Source organism: Oryctolagus cuniculus, chromosome 4 (assembly GCF_051225735.1).
Source record: "Oryctolagus cuniculus isolate XC-2025 breed Fujian yellow rabbit chromosome 4, ASM5122573v1, whole genome shotgun sequence".
Taxonomy (NCBI): Eukaryota; Metazoa; Chordata; class Mammalia; order Lagomorpha; family Leporidae; genus Oryctolagus; species Oryctolagus cuniculus.
Genome location: NC_142870.1, coordinates 111,391,833 through 111,409,083, shown reverse-complemented (window position 1 = coordinate 111,409,083; position 17,251 = coordinate 111,391,833). Strand labels below are relative to the sequence as shown.

At 36.1% G+C, this 17,251-nt stretch overlaps 1 protein-coding gene across 5 annotated transcripts in view; it reads left to right on the top strand.

Moving 5' to 3' along the window:
- Window positions 1-17,038, top strand: part of LOC108175368 (EGF-like and EMI domain-containing protein 1) — a 710,453-nt gene extending 693,415 nt beyond the window's left edge. For 4 of the 5 annotated variants that reach the window (XM_089330996.1, XM_089330997.1, XM_089330998.1 and 1 more), the window contains 2 exons: window positions 1,002-1,130; window positions 5,612-17,038. In XM_089330996.1, the coding sequence (XP_089187122.1) occupies window positions 1,002-1,130; window positions 5,612-5,763 (281 nt within the window). In that variant the 3' untranslated portion in view covers window positions 5,764-17,038. The remainder of the gene's footprint in view (window positions 1-1,001; window positions 1,131-5,611) is intronic. The other variant, XM_089330999.1, reaches the window with a different exon arrangement.
- The last annotated feature ends 213 nt before the right edge of the window (window positions 17,039-17,251 follow it).

Below are 17,251 nucleotides of genomic sequence, written 5' to 3'. Positions count from 1 at the left end.
GTTGTTGCTGATTGGCCAAAAATTTTATGCTCTTTTAAATGAAATAATCTAGTGTCTCAAAAATACCACTAAAGCTGTTGGTCTTCAATGGACAAAGATCCTACTTAGAAATGAGAGCAAATATATTTTAAAAGAATGTAACTTATATATCAGCCTCAGTGGTATAGAAAGAGACACAAATAATTTGTGAAAATACTTAAAGTCTGAATTTGGCATTTATCATAGTCATGAGTGTGATAACAATATAAACATGAGAATTTGGACTACTCTATTTGAAATAAAATATTACAAATCCCTAAAACACACTGTTCAGGCCTGTTGGAAACCGTGATAAACTACATAGCTCTCAGTAAACACCTCAAAGGCCCAATTTTTGCCTATATTATGACATTCTTACACAAATGGCTACAATAACTCTGACAATAATCATGGGGTGGTGGTGGCAGTTTAGAATGAATCAAGTTGCTGCTTTGAGCCTCTAAAAAAGATCTCTGTATTAATCTCATGCTATATTCTCAGACATCACATATTTCACATATTTTATCTCTTTTCTACCCTTTATTCATTTATTACTTACTGATTCAATAAATGTATTATTACTTGTTTGTTATGTGTTAAATTCTAGAAATATATTCAAAAGCACAGAGCTTATTGTCTTCTGAGAGATGCACAATAAGCAACATTTTAAGGGAAAATAGTATAAGTAATTCCCTTGTACAGTAGACATGGTCTCCTTCTTTAAGTTCTAGCCTTCAGAAAGTTTACTTTCATACTGAAATATACAAATGGTATTGAAAGTCAGACCTGAGTGTCAAGTCAGGTATAAAATGGACTTCATATCTGATATTTCTTCCCTTTCTTCTCTTTCTTATGGGTCAATCTCATTTTATCAATCTGCTTTATTTTGAACTCAATCTTGATAAAATTGTGTCTTTAAACTCAATGTAGCTGAACTAGTGAAAGCTCAAGTAGATTTCTCAGCCTTTCTCTTTCCTTGATAGAGTGTTCTGCAGGAAAGTTTGGAGCCAACTGCCATCAACATTGTGACTGTGAAGGAGAGGCCTCTTGCCACCCAATAACAGGAAAATGCCTCTGCCCACCTGGAAGAAATGGAGCTAGATGTGATGCTGGTAGGAGTCCAAGAACCCCAAGCTCCCCTGTGACCCAGGATGATGCAAACATCTGGAGATGTTTTCATACTATAAATGATGCTCTATTAAAGAACATGGCATCAACATATTTGACACTTCACCCTTATTGTGATGAATCAGGGTTTGTAGTTTCCCACTGGAGGCACCAAAACCAGCACCATGGCTGGCAGAGGGCAGTTGGCAAGTACTGCAAGTACTTCAAAGAGTTGCATCTAAACATCCCATTGCAAAGTTATTCACAGAAATCCCTAGAAATAAGACAATGAAGGTATGGCAAGGTGGTATTTTCGAGATCCAAGTTCACAGCTATTCTTGGGATTTATATTCTAGTTTTCTTTCCAGTCACAGGAAGACACTAGAAAGTTCGAACTCTTCGGGAGCTGCCTTAAAGAGCAGAGAGAACAATTGGAGTCAATGTTGATTGATCACTGTTGGTAGACTTAGTATTCATTATATCTAGATGAAAAAAATCTATATAACTTGCAGTAGAGTTGAAGGGCTGACCCTACCACAGATATAACCTAAAACAGAGCATTTAATCTCAGAATTTACTTTCCTTGTATTCAAAATGGAAAGACAGAAGCTGGCTATTTTTAAGATCATTTCCAGCAGTAATGAACAGATTCTAGAAATTGGAATTCCTGAAATTCTGAGAGAGCCAAAGGAACCTTCTTGGCTACAAGAGGTTACTGTTCACTGGATGCCAGACCCTCCATCCCTGCTTGCTTCTGAGTGATAGCAATAAAAAGCAACTTACTTTGAAAGACATGCCATCCTAAATATTTTCCCTATGTTCTTGAAATTCTTGCCACAACCTTATGAGGTTGTTCCTATTCTTAGTCCTATTTGACATGTGAGGAAGCTGTAATGGAAAGATAGAAAGTGACATAATCAAGATTTGTACTCAGGTGGTCTGGTTCCCAACTTATGATGATATCAGTCACTGATAGTATATATGAATGTCTGCATGTGGCCCACAATAAAAAAAAACTTCCAGGAGCTTGTCACGCATGTTGTGTTCTTTCCAATCCCTTCTTCTTCCCTTCTTTATGGGCTCTTAGAATCTGATCAAGGAGTTGTGATTATTGACATGGAGTATTTTGAGATCTTCCAACCCAGGAACTTACCAATGCTGTTGTCTGTTTTTTACAAAGCTCTGTCTTTCAAATCTCTAATCCTTGAAAGTTAGTTCTATTGTTATTTTCATTTTATACAAAAAGCTTAGGAAGAAAAGTCTAGCACATAATACTCATCATCCAATGTTTGCTAAATGAATCGTGTTTCTCTTCGCATTCTTCATGGAGTCAAGGTGGACAGAAACACCTGACTCTAGTCATAGCTGAACTAAATCTGTCAGAATAAATACCCATAGTGCACAATCACTAAATAAATGGTCTCTGAAAGCAGGATGCTTATAGTGTTTGTGACCCTATTTGAATTGAAGAAACCCTTGCCTATTAAGTACACATTATAGACCAGGTATTTTCATTTAGACTAGGTGCCCTTGCTCTCATCACTATTGCCATTTTGTAGATGAGGAAGCAGAAATACACAAAATTTAGATGACTTGCCCAAGTTTACACATGTAATCAGTGGCAGATTGGGGTTTTTTGACAGTCTGTCTAGATTCAGAGCTAGCAGTTTGCCTCTCCAGGGAAAGAAAGGAGTAAGAGTTGATTTTGCGTGTCTATCTCTTGTCCAATGTTAGGCATTTGCTCTGCATTTGCCATTTAATTTTCATTTAATTTAATTTAAAAATCATGTCTTTACTCACACATTTCACATTTCAAATGCTCAGTGGCCACATACAACTTCTGGCTACAATATTGGACAGTGCAATATAGAACATTTCCATCACTGCAAAAAACTCCGTTGGACCACCTTCAGCAGAGGCTTAAAGCTTGCCACCAAGCTGAGAGAACATGGGAAGGGTAGAAACTAGAGACTCACCCCACCCTCTGTGGCCCACTTGCCTGTATCTCACAGTCTGTATCATCTACAAGTAACTTGTTCTAAGGCAATGGTCCTGTGTATTCCTGTCTCCATTCTCCAGGGGTACCTCAAGGTCCTTCCTGTCATGAGCTAGTCAGGGTTCGCACAGCCTACACAGATGGACTACAAGGTCTTTTATTTGCATTTTTATTTTCAATTAGGCACAGTTCATCTGCGATATTAACTATGAGCAGCTGTGTCTATGCAGGCGCCATAAAGATAAAAGACCTCATTTTAACTTGAACTCTGGTAAAAGACCTATTAAACAGCCATAATATTAATTCATAAAAGAATGTAACAACTTTTTATTGGATTATCCTCCCTCCCCCTGGTAAATTAACATTTGCAGACATTCAAACAGATGTCTTAAATACACATCGTTATTAACATGAAAATGTGGTATTTTTATAAATTAAAATCAGATTCTGTACTGCTCAGGAGAGATCCCGGCTCATAACTTTTTCTTTCAAAAAAGAAAATGTGATCTTACCACCAAACTAAGTAATTCTCTACCACACTGGGCAGAGGTGGGGATGTTGGGCTACATTTGAAATGACAGGATTTATTTTTTAATGTTCTCAAAGATAGATTCAGAGTAGCTTCCTCTTGAAGGAACCTGTTGTTCCTTCATTTAGGAAGAGAATGAATTACTGCTTGCTAGTGTTGCATCCTTTTAAAAAGAATTAATTCCAGAACTGATTTATGTTTCTATTTACTTCATATCTAAAACCTAATTAGTTAATTAAGACAAGAGAGCTAGACTAGATCTTAACCTGTCTTCATGATGTAATAGAGTTGAAAAGTAAGCATCCAACTGCTCAGGAGGCATTTAAAGACTTTATTGTATTTATTTGAGAGGTATAGTTACAGATAATGAGAGAGAGGGACAGGAAGACAGTTCTTCAGTCTGCTGGTTCACTCCCCAACTGGCCACAACTGCAGGAGCTGAGCCCATACAGAGACAGGAGCCAGAAACTTTTTCCAGATCTCCCACAGAAGTCTAGGGACCCAAGCACTTGATTCATCTTCTACTGCATTCCCAGGCCATAGCAGAGAACTGGATCAGAAGATGAGCAGCCAAAATGCCAACCAGCAACCATATGGGATGCTGGTCACAGGTAGACGCTTAGCCCACTGCGCCACAGCACTGGCCCACAGGAGATATTTAGAAGGGTCCCAATTTCCAGGCCAGCAAGGAGAATATACTGAGGCAATAAAAAAATTATTTAACAAAAAATTTTACCCAGTGGTTCAGAATCTCTCTAGTACCCATTTGCATGTTTATATTGATACTTCCCAATTTTTCACATTACAGTTGTCTGCTTTGTTATTTGTGCTCCCTTCTCCATAAGCTCAATACTTTTGTGTCTTCCCGTGTGGTTGTGCAATATGAGGAAAGACCACTAGATGAGAACTCAGAAGTCCAATGCTGCCATTTACCTGGAACATAACAATTGAAAACTTCCCTTCAGCTTTTCCAAACCTCAGTTTGTTTCTCCCTAGAACGAAAGAGCTTAGCTTACTGCCTTGCCCATCTTGTGACGTTTGCTAAAAAGGAGTTAATATGTTAGGAACTTGGACTGTCAACTAAGCAAATATAAGCAATTGTTTTGATTGCAAAGAAAGTTTCTGCGGTCCTTGAACACTGGTAAGCTGAGTTACTTCCCAGTTCTGCCTGAATGACCAGGAAATGTGAATCTATTTTGTTTCTTTGAGTTGTGCATCCTGCTAATCCTTACAATTCTTCAGAAAAGAACCTCTTAATTCTTTGCTAATTCTTGGCTGGATATCAAACTAAGAACACATTTTCAGGCTGGCCCATTTTAGTCCATTTTTAGTGATCTTGATAAAACTAGCAGTTTTTATTCTCCTCCTTCCCCAGTTCATTTCTCCATTGGTTTTAAGCCTGGTGCCAGTCATTTTAAGATAGAGTCCTTTATAGCCACGGCTGAGTTTCACAGCAGTAGTTGCAAGGGGGATCTAAGGCCCTTTTGACCTGTTTTAACAGTTGAAGGACTTGTTTTTTAAACTATTTTATTTTCAACAGCATAAGCACAAATGACCATGTTTCAGCCTAAAGACAAATCTCACACATTGTGGGTTCAGGGTGAATATTGCCTTATTCTCGTCTTAAGGCCACTAATCCGTTGTCTCTGTGCCTTGCAATGCTACTGCTGTAAGCGTGATATATTCTAGTCCTGAGGAGGCATTTTGGAAATATAGGCTACTTTTCTCACTTCCCCCCTTGTGAATTGTGTCACTAACTTCCTTGCTACCTCCCGCCCTCCTCCTGTTTTCCATTGAAGCGCTCACTTTTGTTATATAATCTTCTAGCAGGGAGAATAAAAACCACCACATGGTAAAACAAGTCTGTCATTAGCTTTTTCAATTCCGAGAAGTGAGAGTAAGAAGACAATGCCTTTGAAAAGCATTTTGAATTGCTTTCCTTTTTATTTTTCCCCTTGCAGAATGCAGATCAGGCCAGTATGGACCCAACTGCGCTCTCCAGTGTCAGTGTGTGCACACGGCTTTCTGCAACCCTATCAATGGGAGCTGCATGTGCCCCTCAAAGACAATGGGCCCGACCTGTGAGGAAAATGGATTGGAGGATCCTCAGTAACCACATGCTGACAGCTTTTCAGACGGCGAGATAGAATGTGGTTGAAGTTCACCCACGCTTTATCATCTTAACTTTGGCAGAGAATCGTACTTACTCAACGGTCTTCAGCCCGGCCTCGCTTGTTACGAGGTGAAAAACAGGACGTCTCAACTTTATCGCCTCCAGGCCTCTGTCCCCTTACTCACAGAACCTTCCCAGCTTCCTTTTGCTGAAGAACATACCCAAGAATAAGAAAATGTTTTTTCAGGATCCCAACCATAGTAACATTTGGACTAATAAATGAACCTTTTTTTTTAATATGCACAGGAGGTATTTAAATTTGGAAGCAAGAACTGCTTTTCAGTCCTGGTTGGACTGCACTAAAATATTCACACCTATTCACCAAAGACCTCAGTGGCCATTAAGTAGCTGGATCCTCTTTAGAAATGTCTAGAATTTCATCTATTTATTCTTGGTGTCCTGCTTCCCAGTTCACTCTGCTTCAGATTGCTAATGTATTGTATTTCAAACATGACTTTCGGTGTGGGAGATTATGAAGTATTTAGCCACATAAAGATCAGGGTGAAAGTATGACGTGCACGTTTACAATGAATCATCAAAACGTTTTGTGCTGTTTTCCCCATCACTAGCCAGCGGACAGGAAAGACAGAGAGTAGAGCGACTGAGGCCAGTGCTCAGCGACCTTCATTGTGGGGGACATTAATTTCCTATAAATTAGGACCAGAGTGGATTCAGACTTTTAATCCCATTGGTGATCTTGAGCCAAATTGCCCATCACTTAGGATAGCTCTATAGCTATTTATAGACTGAGATGAGTTCTGTGATAAGCCCAAGAAAGATCCAACCATAAATAGAATTTTAGTTTTGCTCTCAAGTAGGTTATATGCATCTAAATGTTCAGAATATTGGTTAATTCATATTAGGAAACAATAACTTTCTGGACTCAAAATCTTGTTACTTATATTACCTGTGATTTTTCCAGATAAAAATAGAGACTATTGAAATTATATGACTAGATTTAATTTAAACAAAATATGTGGAGTGCCTTTTAATCAAAACTGACTTAGCACATAATTGACTGAAGGATTTATGAAAAAATACTTAGTGTTATCAACATATCAGTATGGTGCAGTTTCTGACCTTTATTTAACCTTTACCATTGTATATATCACCACCTTAACCAGAGATATAGCAAACCTATTTTAGGCAGCCATGACAAATTTAATGATATTAGATGATATAATGGGCTTAATGAGATCATATTTTAAGAGATTCTTTTTTTATATAAATTTAGTTTAGTCTTAACAGAGGTATAGTCAACTCATGTTTTTCTTTTTCTCCTCTATTTAGAATTAGAGCTTTGTATTTAGATGCAGTATAACAACAATAGCTATTCTATGGATCAAATCAACTGAAATCTATGCTTTATCAAGAATGCTTGCCAGGGGGCCAGCGCTATGGCATAGAGGGTGAAGCCACCACCTGCAGTGCCAGCATTGCATATAGGTGTCAGTTCGAATCCCATCTGCTCCACTTCTGATCCAGCTCTCTGCTATGGCCTGGGAAAGCAGTGGAAGATGGCCCAAGTGCTTGGGCCCTTGTAACCACATGGGAAACCCGGAAGAAGCTCCAGGCTCCTGGATCGTCTCAGCTAAAGCCTTTGCAGCCATTTGGGGAGTGAACCAGTGGATGGAAGACCTGCTCTCTGTCTCTCTGCCTCTGCCTCTGCCTCTCTCTAACTCTGTCTTTTCAAATAAATAAATTTTTTAAAAGAATACTTGCCAAGTTTTCTTATCTATTATTTTTCAAGATTATCTCAACTAACACCATCTAAGCTACAGAGAAAACAAAATCAATAGAAGCAGTGTTTTCTCTTGCTCTGCCATCCACCCTAGGCGTCCTTCTTCTGAAACAGTCACTGGGAATAGGAAAAGAGTAGGAAACCAGGTTTCTCTTCTTTCCCAGAAATTTTGTCTCAATTAACACAGAAGAGAATCTGGATATGGTAGGAAACAAAGAGTAAGTGTTTTGGGTTTTTTTTCTTTTTGGCTTAGTTTGTTGTTTTTATGTAATACTTAGTTCTTTATAAATGAGAACCCATACCTAAAATGTTGAACATGGTGCTTGACAATGGAAGGTATTTTTTGTGTTATCACCTTTCATCCCCATTTCCACCTGAAACATCAAACGAATCATGCAAGTGAGAAAGCAGAGTCACAGCCTAAACCTGGATTTAGTCTATCAGGTGACTGCTTAGACAAATTGAGTTTTACCTTCAGCCTTATACCAGTCAGTGTGAACTAATATAAGTGACCGTAGCCCCTTTTCTTCATAAAATTTTTCTGAAGTATCTTTCATATTGAAACTGAAAATAGAAAAATGGTTTATATCCAGAATATTTCCATTGTACTTTTGTTACCTTGAAAAATCGATTTAAGTGATTTTTTACAAAAGTCAATAAGCAATGCAGAGTCATTCCTGCTAAAAATACCTTTTTCTGCTGGAGGACACTAACATATTGGGAAAATCATTGTAGACAATATTTCATTCATGGACCAAGCCATAAAAATATTCATCTTAAATAATATAATAGCTAGAAAATTATGATATAATTTCCTTGCCATGTCATATAGAAGATTCTTTTTTTTTTTTTAAGATTTGTTTATTTATTTGAGAGGCAGAGCTATAGACAGAGAAAGGGAGAGACAGAGAGAGATGTCTTCCATCCATTGGTTTACTCCCCAAGAGGCCGTAATGGCCAGATCTGGACCCATCCAAAGCCAGGAGCCAGGAGCTTCTTCCAGGTCTCCCACATGGGTGCAGGGGCCCAAGCATTTGAACCTTCTAACACTGCTTTACTAGGCCATCAACAGAGAGCTGGATCAGAAGAGGACCAGCTGGGACACAAACTGGCACCCATATGGGATGCTGGTGCCACAAGCTGAGGCTTAGCCTACTACACAGTGTGGACCCCATATAACAGATTCTGAATTTCTTTTAGAAATAACTGTCATGTTAAAAATATGATTTAGTTCATATAAATAAAGCAAGTTGTTCACTTTTGCATATTAGCAGGATTTACCTGAGGTTTCTATATGTAAACAGCAGTACACGTAGAGAAAGGTATGATTTAGCTACCAAGAAATAATTTATGCAAAATTTTAAGGAACTCAACAATTGTTTAATTTAATAGGCGTGTCCTCTTTTAAGCTAGGTTCAATGTGTACCTTGTGATTCCATAGGAGTATTCTATATATTACTTCTCTTTTTCTTCCCTGTGTAATCTGTCTTTCAAATGTAGAAATGTTGATTCCCTACAGAAATTCATCCACCACAATGTTTAACCTCGTTACAAAGGTGCCTGTGCTGTGATGTGTCAAGCTCTTTCATTTGAAATATAAGATCAGAGAAGGGATTATTATGCTTTTCTGCAATAATATAGCTCAAGTTTAAGGAAAATGAGCAGATGTATGGAAGTGTGCTGGCTAATTTGGAGTCTAAATCCAACATGCCTGGGATATACCATTTCAGTGTAACACCTAACTTTCCCCTACTCTTTCTAACTTCTACATTCATTTATTGAGTTTTCCAGATGAGACAGCTATTTGACACAGGTTAAATTATTTTCAGAGAACTTGGAAATCATTCCAAGAGTTAGTGGCAAGAATGGCATTTCCTTTGTTAGAAATAGCAAAAAGGGTTTGGCCTCTCCTGGGCCTCTTTCACCTTGGTTTCTCCAGGACCTGGTAATACAGATGTAGCAAGAATTTAAAAGAGCATTTTGATGAAGTGAACAAATAATAGCAACTGTCTACACTCTAGGAGTTATGTATGCAATTCAGTTGAAAGAACTTTTCATGGTTCTATAATAGAAAAAAGAATCAAAGTAGCTGAGCTTTTAAAATAGATTTCAAAGTGATTCCAAAGTTTTGTCCCTTTTAGCTAATCATATGGAAACTATGTTATACTTTTCCTTTTGTATTCTGGTTTTTCTACTTTTCCTAAATCAAAAGACTCAAATGCTAAGAATTAAAGTCAAATATATTTATTTAAAATAGTAGATATTTCTTTTTATATTCTCTAAAATATTGACATACTCTTTCATCTCTAAATCCTATGTCAAGAAGACATGAAATGTCATTTGTTCATTCCTCATTTTAATGTTTGTGCACCATTGGCTCAATTTTTGATGAATATTAATTAATTTGAATTATTTCTATTAACATTTAAGATATTTCTCTTCCACTGATGTCTTAAAAATATTTAGGAAATTTCATATTAATGTCTTTATTAAGAAGGAAATAAGAGGGACTGGCATTGTGGCACATCAGATTAAGCTGCTGCCTGTGATGCCCAGCATCCCATTTGGGGCACCAGTTCAAGTCCCAGCTGCTCGACTTCCTATCGAGCTCCCTGCTGATGTACCTGGGAAAGCAGCAGAAGATGGCCCAGTTGTTTAGGTCCCTGCCATTATGAGTGAGACAGAGATGGAGTTCCAGGCTCCTGGCTTCAGCCTCCCCAAGCCCTGGCCGTTGAAGGCATTTGGGGAATGAAACAACATATGAAAGATATTTTTGTTTCTCTCTCTCTCAAATTAATAAATATAGCTCTTAAAAGATAAAATAATAAAACTTATGAAATATAATTATAGTGTTCAGAGTTCCTGAGAAAAATTCAACTATAGCCCAGCAGCAAAAAGATTCATGTGAAGAATTGAATATTAAGTGTGTAAGTGCTGACAATATCGCTCATTTGAAATGTGGAGCATTGGCTTATGAGTAAAATTCCATATGTGAGATTTGGATGAATTTGAGAAGTTTAACATGTATTTGTGAATAATGGAACCTGCGACTAATGAGATACCTAACTAGTCAATTGGTGATATGAGTATTTCAAATCATTTATTGGTAGAAAAATGCCTTCCTTCGTATCACTTTTAATTGCCTAAAAGGCAGTTTTCTGCACTTTATCTTTAATTTCCAAAATCATCATAAAAGAACTTTATTAGGTGTCTACTATACTAGATACTACTTTGAAAAAGATGGCTTGTTTCCTGTCCTCGTACACTTGTGCTTGCAACAGGAGACTATATTAGCCAACAAAAGCTCAGTTTTTAAATATCCTTTGCTGTTGCATCAATTTCATAGTTCACCAATCCTTTCATAGTTAGTTAATCCCTTCCTATGTGTATTTTTCACACTTTTCTTAATTCCCCTATGTTAATGCACACTTTGATAAATCAAATACATTCTACCTAACTTTAAATCCACATAGCAGGTTGTGCTCTTAATGCTGCTAAAGGAATTGAATTTTTTAAAAGTCATGAAATGCCATTTCACATTTATAGAAAACTAAATTAGTCTTTACAATACAAAAGAGATGTCTACTTTCAAAGTTGTTATTGTAACCCTGATGTATAAGGGATTTAGGTAGTGGAAGTAGAGAGAAAGAGGAGGTTGTTCCTCCATCTGACCACTGGTTTGTTCAGGTCAGTATTCATTACTGCCTTCTCTTTAATGGAGATAAGTGTTGTCTAGTGCTAGAACAGGGTGTAGACATTTCTAAGAATCTGGTTTCATTACAAAGCAAGTAGTTCTCACAAACATTAAAACATATCTTGCTATTTTAGTGAAGTCTTAATGCAAGATAAGAATTTTTTTTTAATTGTGGCAAAATACACACAGCATAAAATTTACCATTTTAATGATTTTAAGTGTACAGTTTAGTGGCCTCAATGGCATTCATGTTATTGTGATACAATGTCCAAAGATGATTTCTTTTAATAAAGGAAGAGCTTCTTGATGACAGTGGAGTAACACGCAGGAGTCTCAGGTTCAAATTGTTGTTCTGCTTGAATAGGGTAACTCATGTACCACCTTTACGTCCCAAGTTTTTCATATTCTTTGAAAGTGTTGACTATTTGAAAATATGCTTCCCGTAAATGTCTTCTTATTTTCTAGGAATTTGTGTAACAAAAACAATGCACATGTAAGAAGAGTTAAAAACATTTGTTTTGGGGGCATCACAGGCAGTAGAAAAGTCCCTTTCACTAAGCATATCACAGCTGCAGTTCGTTTCTTTATCATGCCCTAGAGCATGCTGGGAAATCATGAAAGAAAAGTGAACTCAGACTTTGTGGCACAGCAAGTGGAGCTGCCTGCCCGTATCCCACATCAGGGCACTGGTTTGGGTTCTGGCCTACTCTGCTTCTAAAAGCTTCCTGATGATGTATCTTAGAAGGCAGAAGGATGGTAGCCCAAGTGCTTGGGCCCTTGCCACCAATGTGGGAAACTCAGTTGCAGTTCCTGGCTTTGGCTCTTGGTTTTCACCTGGCCCAGCCCTAGCAGTTTCAGGTTTTTAGGGAATGATTCAGTGGGTCAAAGATCCCCCCCACCCATCTCTCTCTCTCTCTCTCTCTCTCTCTCTCTGTCTCCCTCTCCCTCTCCTTCTCTCTCTCTCTCTCTCTCTCTCTCTCTCTCTCTCTCTCTGTCACTGTGCCTTTCAAATAGATGGGGGCAGTGGGAGTGGGCTGGGAAGGACATAGTAATTAAACCAATAATTCTATTTTGAATAAGCCTCATGTATTTTCTATATTTTGTTCTTTTCCTAAGTATCTCCTGCCTGGACTCCACTCTGGCCTGAAGAGGCTGCCAAGACCCTGAGAACTTGAACAGTGCTTCCTGATGAGTACTTGATAGTATTATAAATTAGTTGCACTTAGTAAAGGAGAAAAGGAAGAAAGGGGCAGAATTGACTTTGTCTTATAGTCAGTAACAACACTCACAACAAGGAGATGCTGGCTTAAACAGAGCTAAATAATGTATTTTACTGAAGTGTACCTTAGGAACTCCAATATGTTATCGTGATGTGTGAATCTCCCACAGGAGAAAAGTAAGGAAGCATTCCAAATTATTTAACTTAGAATTCCTTTCTGGGAGAATGTTTTGAAAAACTAGTGTCCCTAGGAATACCTTTGTGGGAAATGGTGATAAATGTTAAGTGAGTCTTCAGATATACTCTGCTCTGCATACCCTGGTCATATATTTAAATGGTGTTTCTAGTAATTGCCTATGAGCCTTTAAGGAAGGCCTATTGCTTTATCATTTTCCACTGTGAGCCAGTATTTCTCAAAGTGGAGCTTTGGAGACAGAAACCAGACTGTTAGTAAAGTTCTTTAAAATATTTTTCTTGTTAATCCTATTAATATAATAAATTGAGCAAATGTTTTTTAAATATTAAGGACAATTAGAAAGATGTAAAATAAACTGTGTTCTTTTTAAATGGAATATTACAAAAGTTATAGAGAAATAGATGTTAGCAGGATGAGTGATGTAGTATAGCTGTTTAAGCTGCCGCTGAGGACACCCACATCCCCTGTCTTAATCCTAACTACTAACTCCCAACCCAGCTTCTCATTAATGTACCTGGGAAAACAGCAGATAACCCCAAGTACTTGTGTCCCTGTCAGCCAAGTGGGAGTTCCAGGCTTCTGCCTATGACCTGGCTCAGCCATGACTGTTCAAGCATTTGAGGAATAAACCAGTAGATAGAAGATATTTCTCTCTCTCTCTCTCTCTCTCTCTAACTCTCTCTCCCCAGCCCCCTCTGTCATTCTGTCTTTCAAATAAATAAATAAATCCTTTTTTTAAAAAAAAAAAAAGAGGCGATAAGTGTCAAAATCAAAGACCAATAAATGTGTGCAATGTGTGCTGATCAAATCAGGATTATTAACATTTCCCTGTCTTTGTCATTATGTTTGAAGGCTTCCAGCTTCCTTCTTCCATTTGTCCATATATATATAAAACCTATTATAAAATATAAAATAGGTTATTTAATCAAAATCTTCTTAATATTTAAAGAGATAGAAATGCTGAATGATATGATTTGCTTACCACGGAATGTGCGTACAACACTGTACTCCATAAATAAGTACAATTAAACACTAATAATACAACAAAAAGATTAAAAATTTTTCTAGCATCTGGGCATTTTACATTATTTAATATAGTAAGAATTCCAAGAATAAAATGTTTAATAGTGCCTAGAATGAATGTAATTCCTTTCTGAGAGTTGCTAAACAGTTATATAAATTGATGCCTTTTCACGACTGAAGTGTGTAAAATCTAATAATACAAGAGTTATAAGGACCTATCTATTACTAGCTAATAAGCCCTATATCATTTATTATGTAGAACAGTTCACATAAATGATGCCACAGTTCTCCATAAACACAAACAGACCTATTGTATATTATTGGTAGTGAAAGATTTAGGGGAGTTTTCTTTTATATAATATATTTAATCATGTTCTATTTAAACACCTGTAAAAATTTTAAATTATTACAAATAAATATACACCCAGTTGTTTTTACAAAAATATTCTTTTTCATTTATAGATACCTTCAGTTCCACATGAGTTTTATAGACACCTGTTTAACTATTAATAAATTGGAAATTAATCTTAATTCATATAGTGTCAGGCTAAAATACAACTTCTATTCATGATTTGGAATACATTATTTAAGCTATATTCTGTGTTAAATCACCAAACAAAACAAAGGAGAAACACTTAATAGAGTCTTGCTTGTTTGCACTTCACAGAAGTGCAGAACTAGAATAGAATTTAAAGCTCCTCCAGCCTTTTTGTTTTATAGGCATAGAAACCAAGACTTAGAGAATTAGACCCAACAATGAAAAAAATTGCTGAACCAAGATTTTATATTCTCTCATCTCCGGTCCCTCATATCTCTCCTCTTGTGGGTTTTGATTACTACCATTTCTGCAACATGTGAGAAGTTTTCTTTGGCAAGGAGAATGAGTGAGCTTTACAGAAATCCCTTTGAATTCCAGCTCCAATCTTACAGACCTTCCAAATTTGTAGTGTCACCATTTATTTTATATCCAAATGTATCTGAGAGCAGTAGTTAAATACAGATATAAGGAATTGAAGCCAATGGGAACATCATGGTCCTATAATGGTTTCATTGTCTTCCAAGAATTGTAATTTGAATTTTAATAGTTTTTTCTATCTTTGGCATATATTATCCAAACTTTATATTTTAAAAGACAATTTTGCCAGCATGTTTTAAAAATATTTTCATTTGCCTCAATTGTCAATTTCTGTTATGAATGATAAATGCAATTCCCAGATTTCTTCCTTTAAGTTCATTATATAACACCAAACACCTCTAGAAAGCACTCTTGATTAATACCCTATTTGAACCCATAAAGAAAAATTGTGTTAACTTTATTATTTATCTTGCTCATTAGTGTGAGAGCATTTATGATGGCAACCCCAGAGGTTATCAGCAATTCTATGCCCTATAAATTTGACTAACCATGTATGCTACCTTATATTTTAGTTACTCAACAGAAGCATAGTCAAGAAAATTTAGAATAATAAAACAAAAATGGACAATATCACCTTACTAAGCTGGATATGCCTGTGCTTCCAAAGCAATGGTGCTCAAGCTTCATCTGGGTGCAGAACATGTGAATATTAGACTGCTCCAGGTGGAATGTAAATTGTTGAAATATTTAATCATATTATATGAGCTACAAACAATATTACTTAGAGAAAGTGTACGTTTATTGTATGCATATGGTATTTGTGATTACGTAGATTTCTTAAACTCTTCAGTTAATCACAATCACCTTTCTGAGAAATTCCATTAATGTATTTTATACTTGTGCATTCACTTTGTCAGACTCAGCAATTATCAGGCATCAGTTATTTAAAAGAAATTTTCATTGTTGAATATGGAAATATAATCAAATGTGAACATGAAGAAAGGGTGGCAATATTCAACTAAGCATTGAAACACTTTTCCCAAGTTTTTAGAACACACTGTATAATTTGAGAGTTGTTCCTCCAGAGTCTGTGTTATGGTTTGTTGATCAAAATGTAGATGTGGCAACTGTGTTTCAATCTATACTTATATGATTTTTTTTATTTAATGAGCATAAATTTCCAAAGTACAGCTTATGGATTACAATAGCTTCCTCCCCCCCATAACTTCCCTCCCACCCACAACACTCCCCTCTCCCACTCCCTCTCCCCTTCCCTTCACATCAAGATTAATTTTCAATTATCTTTATATACAGAAGATCAATTTAGCATATATTAAGTAAAGATTCCCACATTTTGCTCCCACACAGAAACACAAAGTGTAAAATACTATTTGAGTACTTGTTATAGCATTAATTAAACACCTAAGAGTAATTGTATATTAATTACAGAGTTCAACCAATAGTTTTAAGTAGAGTATATGATTTTTAAAAATAGAAAAGCTGAATGAAGCTCTACTCAGTGATTTACTTTTGGCAAACAAGTTTGTTTTATAAAATGGTGCTCATTTTAAGCAAGCATTTCTATGATATGTTTCCTTTGTGATAATGTATGCATGAAGAATCATAAGCATAACTGAAATATTACCTCTGGGTTGAACTGTTTAAATGTGGGAAGTCAATTGGTAGCTATAAAAAAGAAAGGTTAAGTAAGTCTGATGTTTGTTAGCTTCACATTATTTTTTGATATCAGTTCACTAGTTGACATGATGTTTTTTTTCCACACTGGTTATTTGAAAGTATTTATTGTGACAAATAAATATTTTGTATAAGATGTTTGCCTTTCTTTATCTCTTTGGTCTAGTCTGCATGAATTTCTTGGTATTTTTCTCTTGGATGTTTTCTACTAATCTATTCTCTGTAAGTCATAGATAATTATTCTTTCTAACTACAGGATTGGTGCAAAAAAACCTAGCTATTTGTTCATGAGGAAATACTTCTTAAACACTAAAATATTATGTGTTAAATTTTTACTTTTTCATCATTATTTAATCAAATGAAATACAATGAATCAACTGTGTCTAGTGTGTAGATAAAGTTTTTCCAAATGTTTTCCTTAAACTGATTATGTGCTTTTATCTTTTGGTGATAATAATAATTATATGATTAACTAGCAACATGTATCAAATTCTTAGTATATGCCAGACATCATAATAAACATTTTTAAACATATTATTTAATCTTTGCAACAAGTATTTGGTAGGTATGAGTAGTCATCTAATTTTTCTTTTAACAGTTGAGATTGCTGAGACTTAAGGAATCTAAAAACTTGCTGAGGTCATATAGCTTCAACATAGAGCAAACCTCATGTTTGTATGATTCTGAGAGATGAGTCTACCTACATAGTATGCATGCAATTCTAAAACACTACCTTATGTGATGAAAATCTGTAACTGAAAATCTTAAAAATAAAATTTTGACTAATCCAATTTAGAGTGGGTTCATACCCTAAATTGTTTATTAAGACAGATGAACAATCACATTTTCAACTACCTTTATTTTTGGTACATAAAAATGCCTATCTGTGAATTTTGCTTGTTTGATATGTATATAAGTAGTGATTAAATAGTGGTGTCTCTGAGTGATGTCAACTTTAGACCAATGAATATCCCCTTTAATTCTGTCAGTATCCTGTGTTCTCC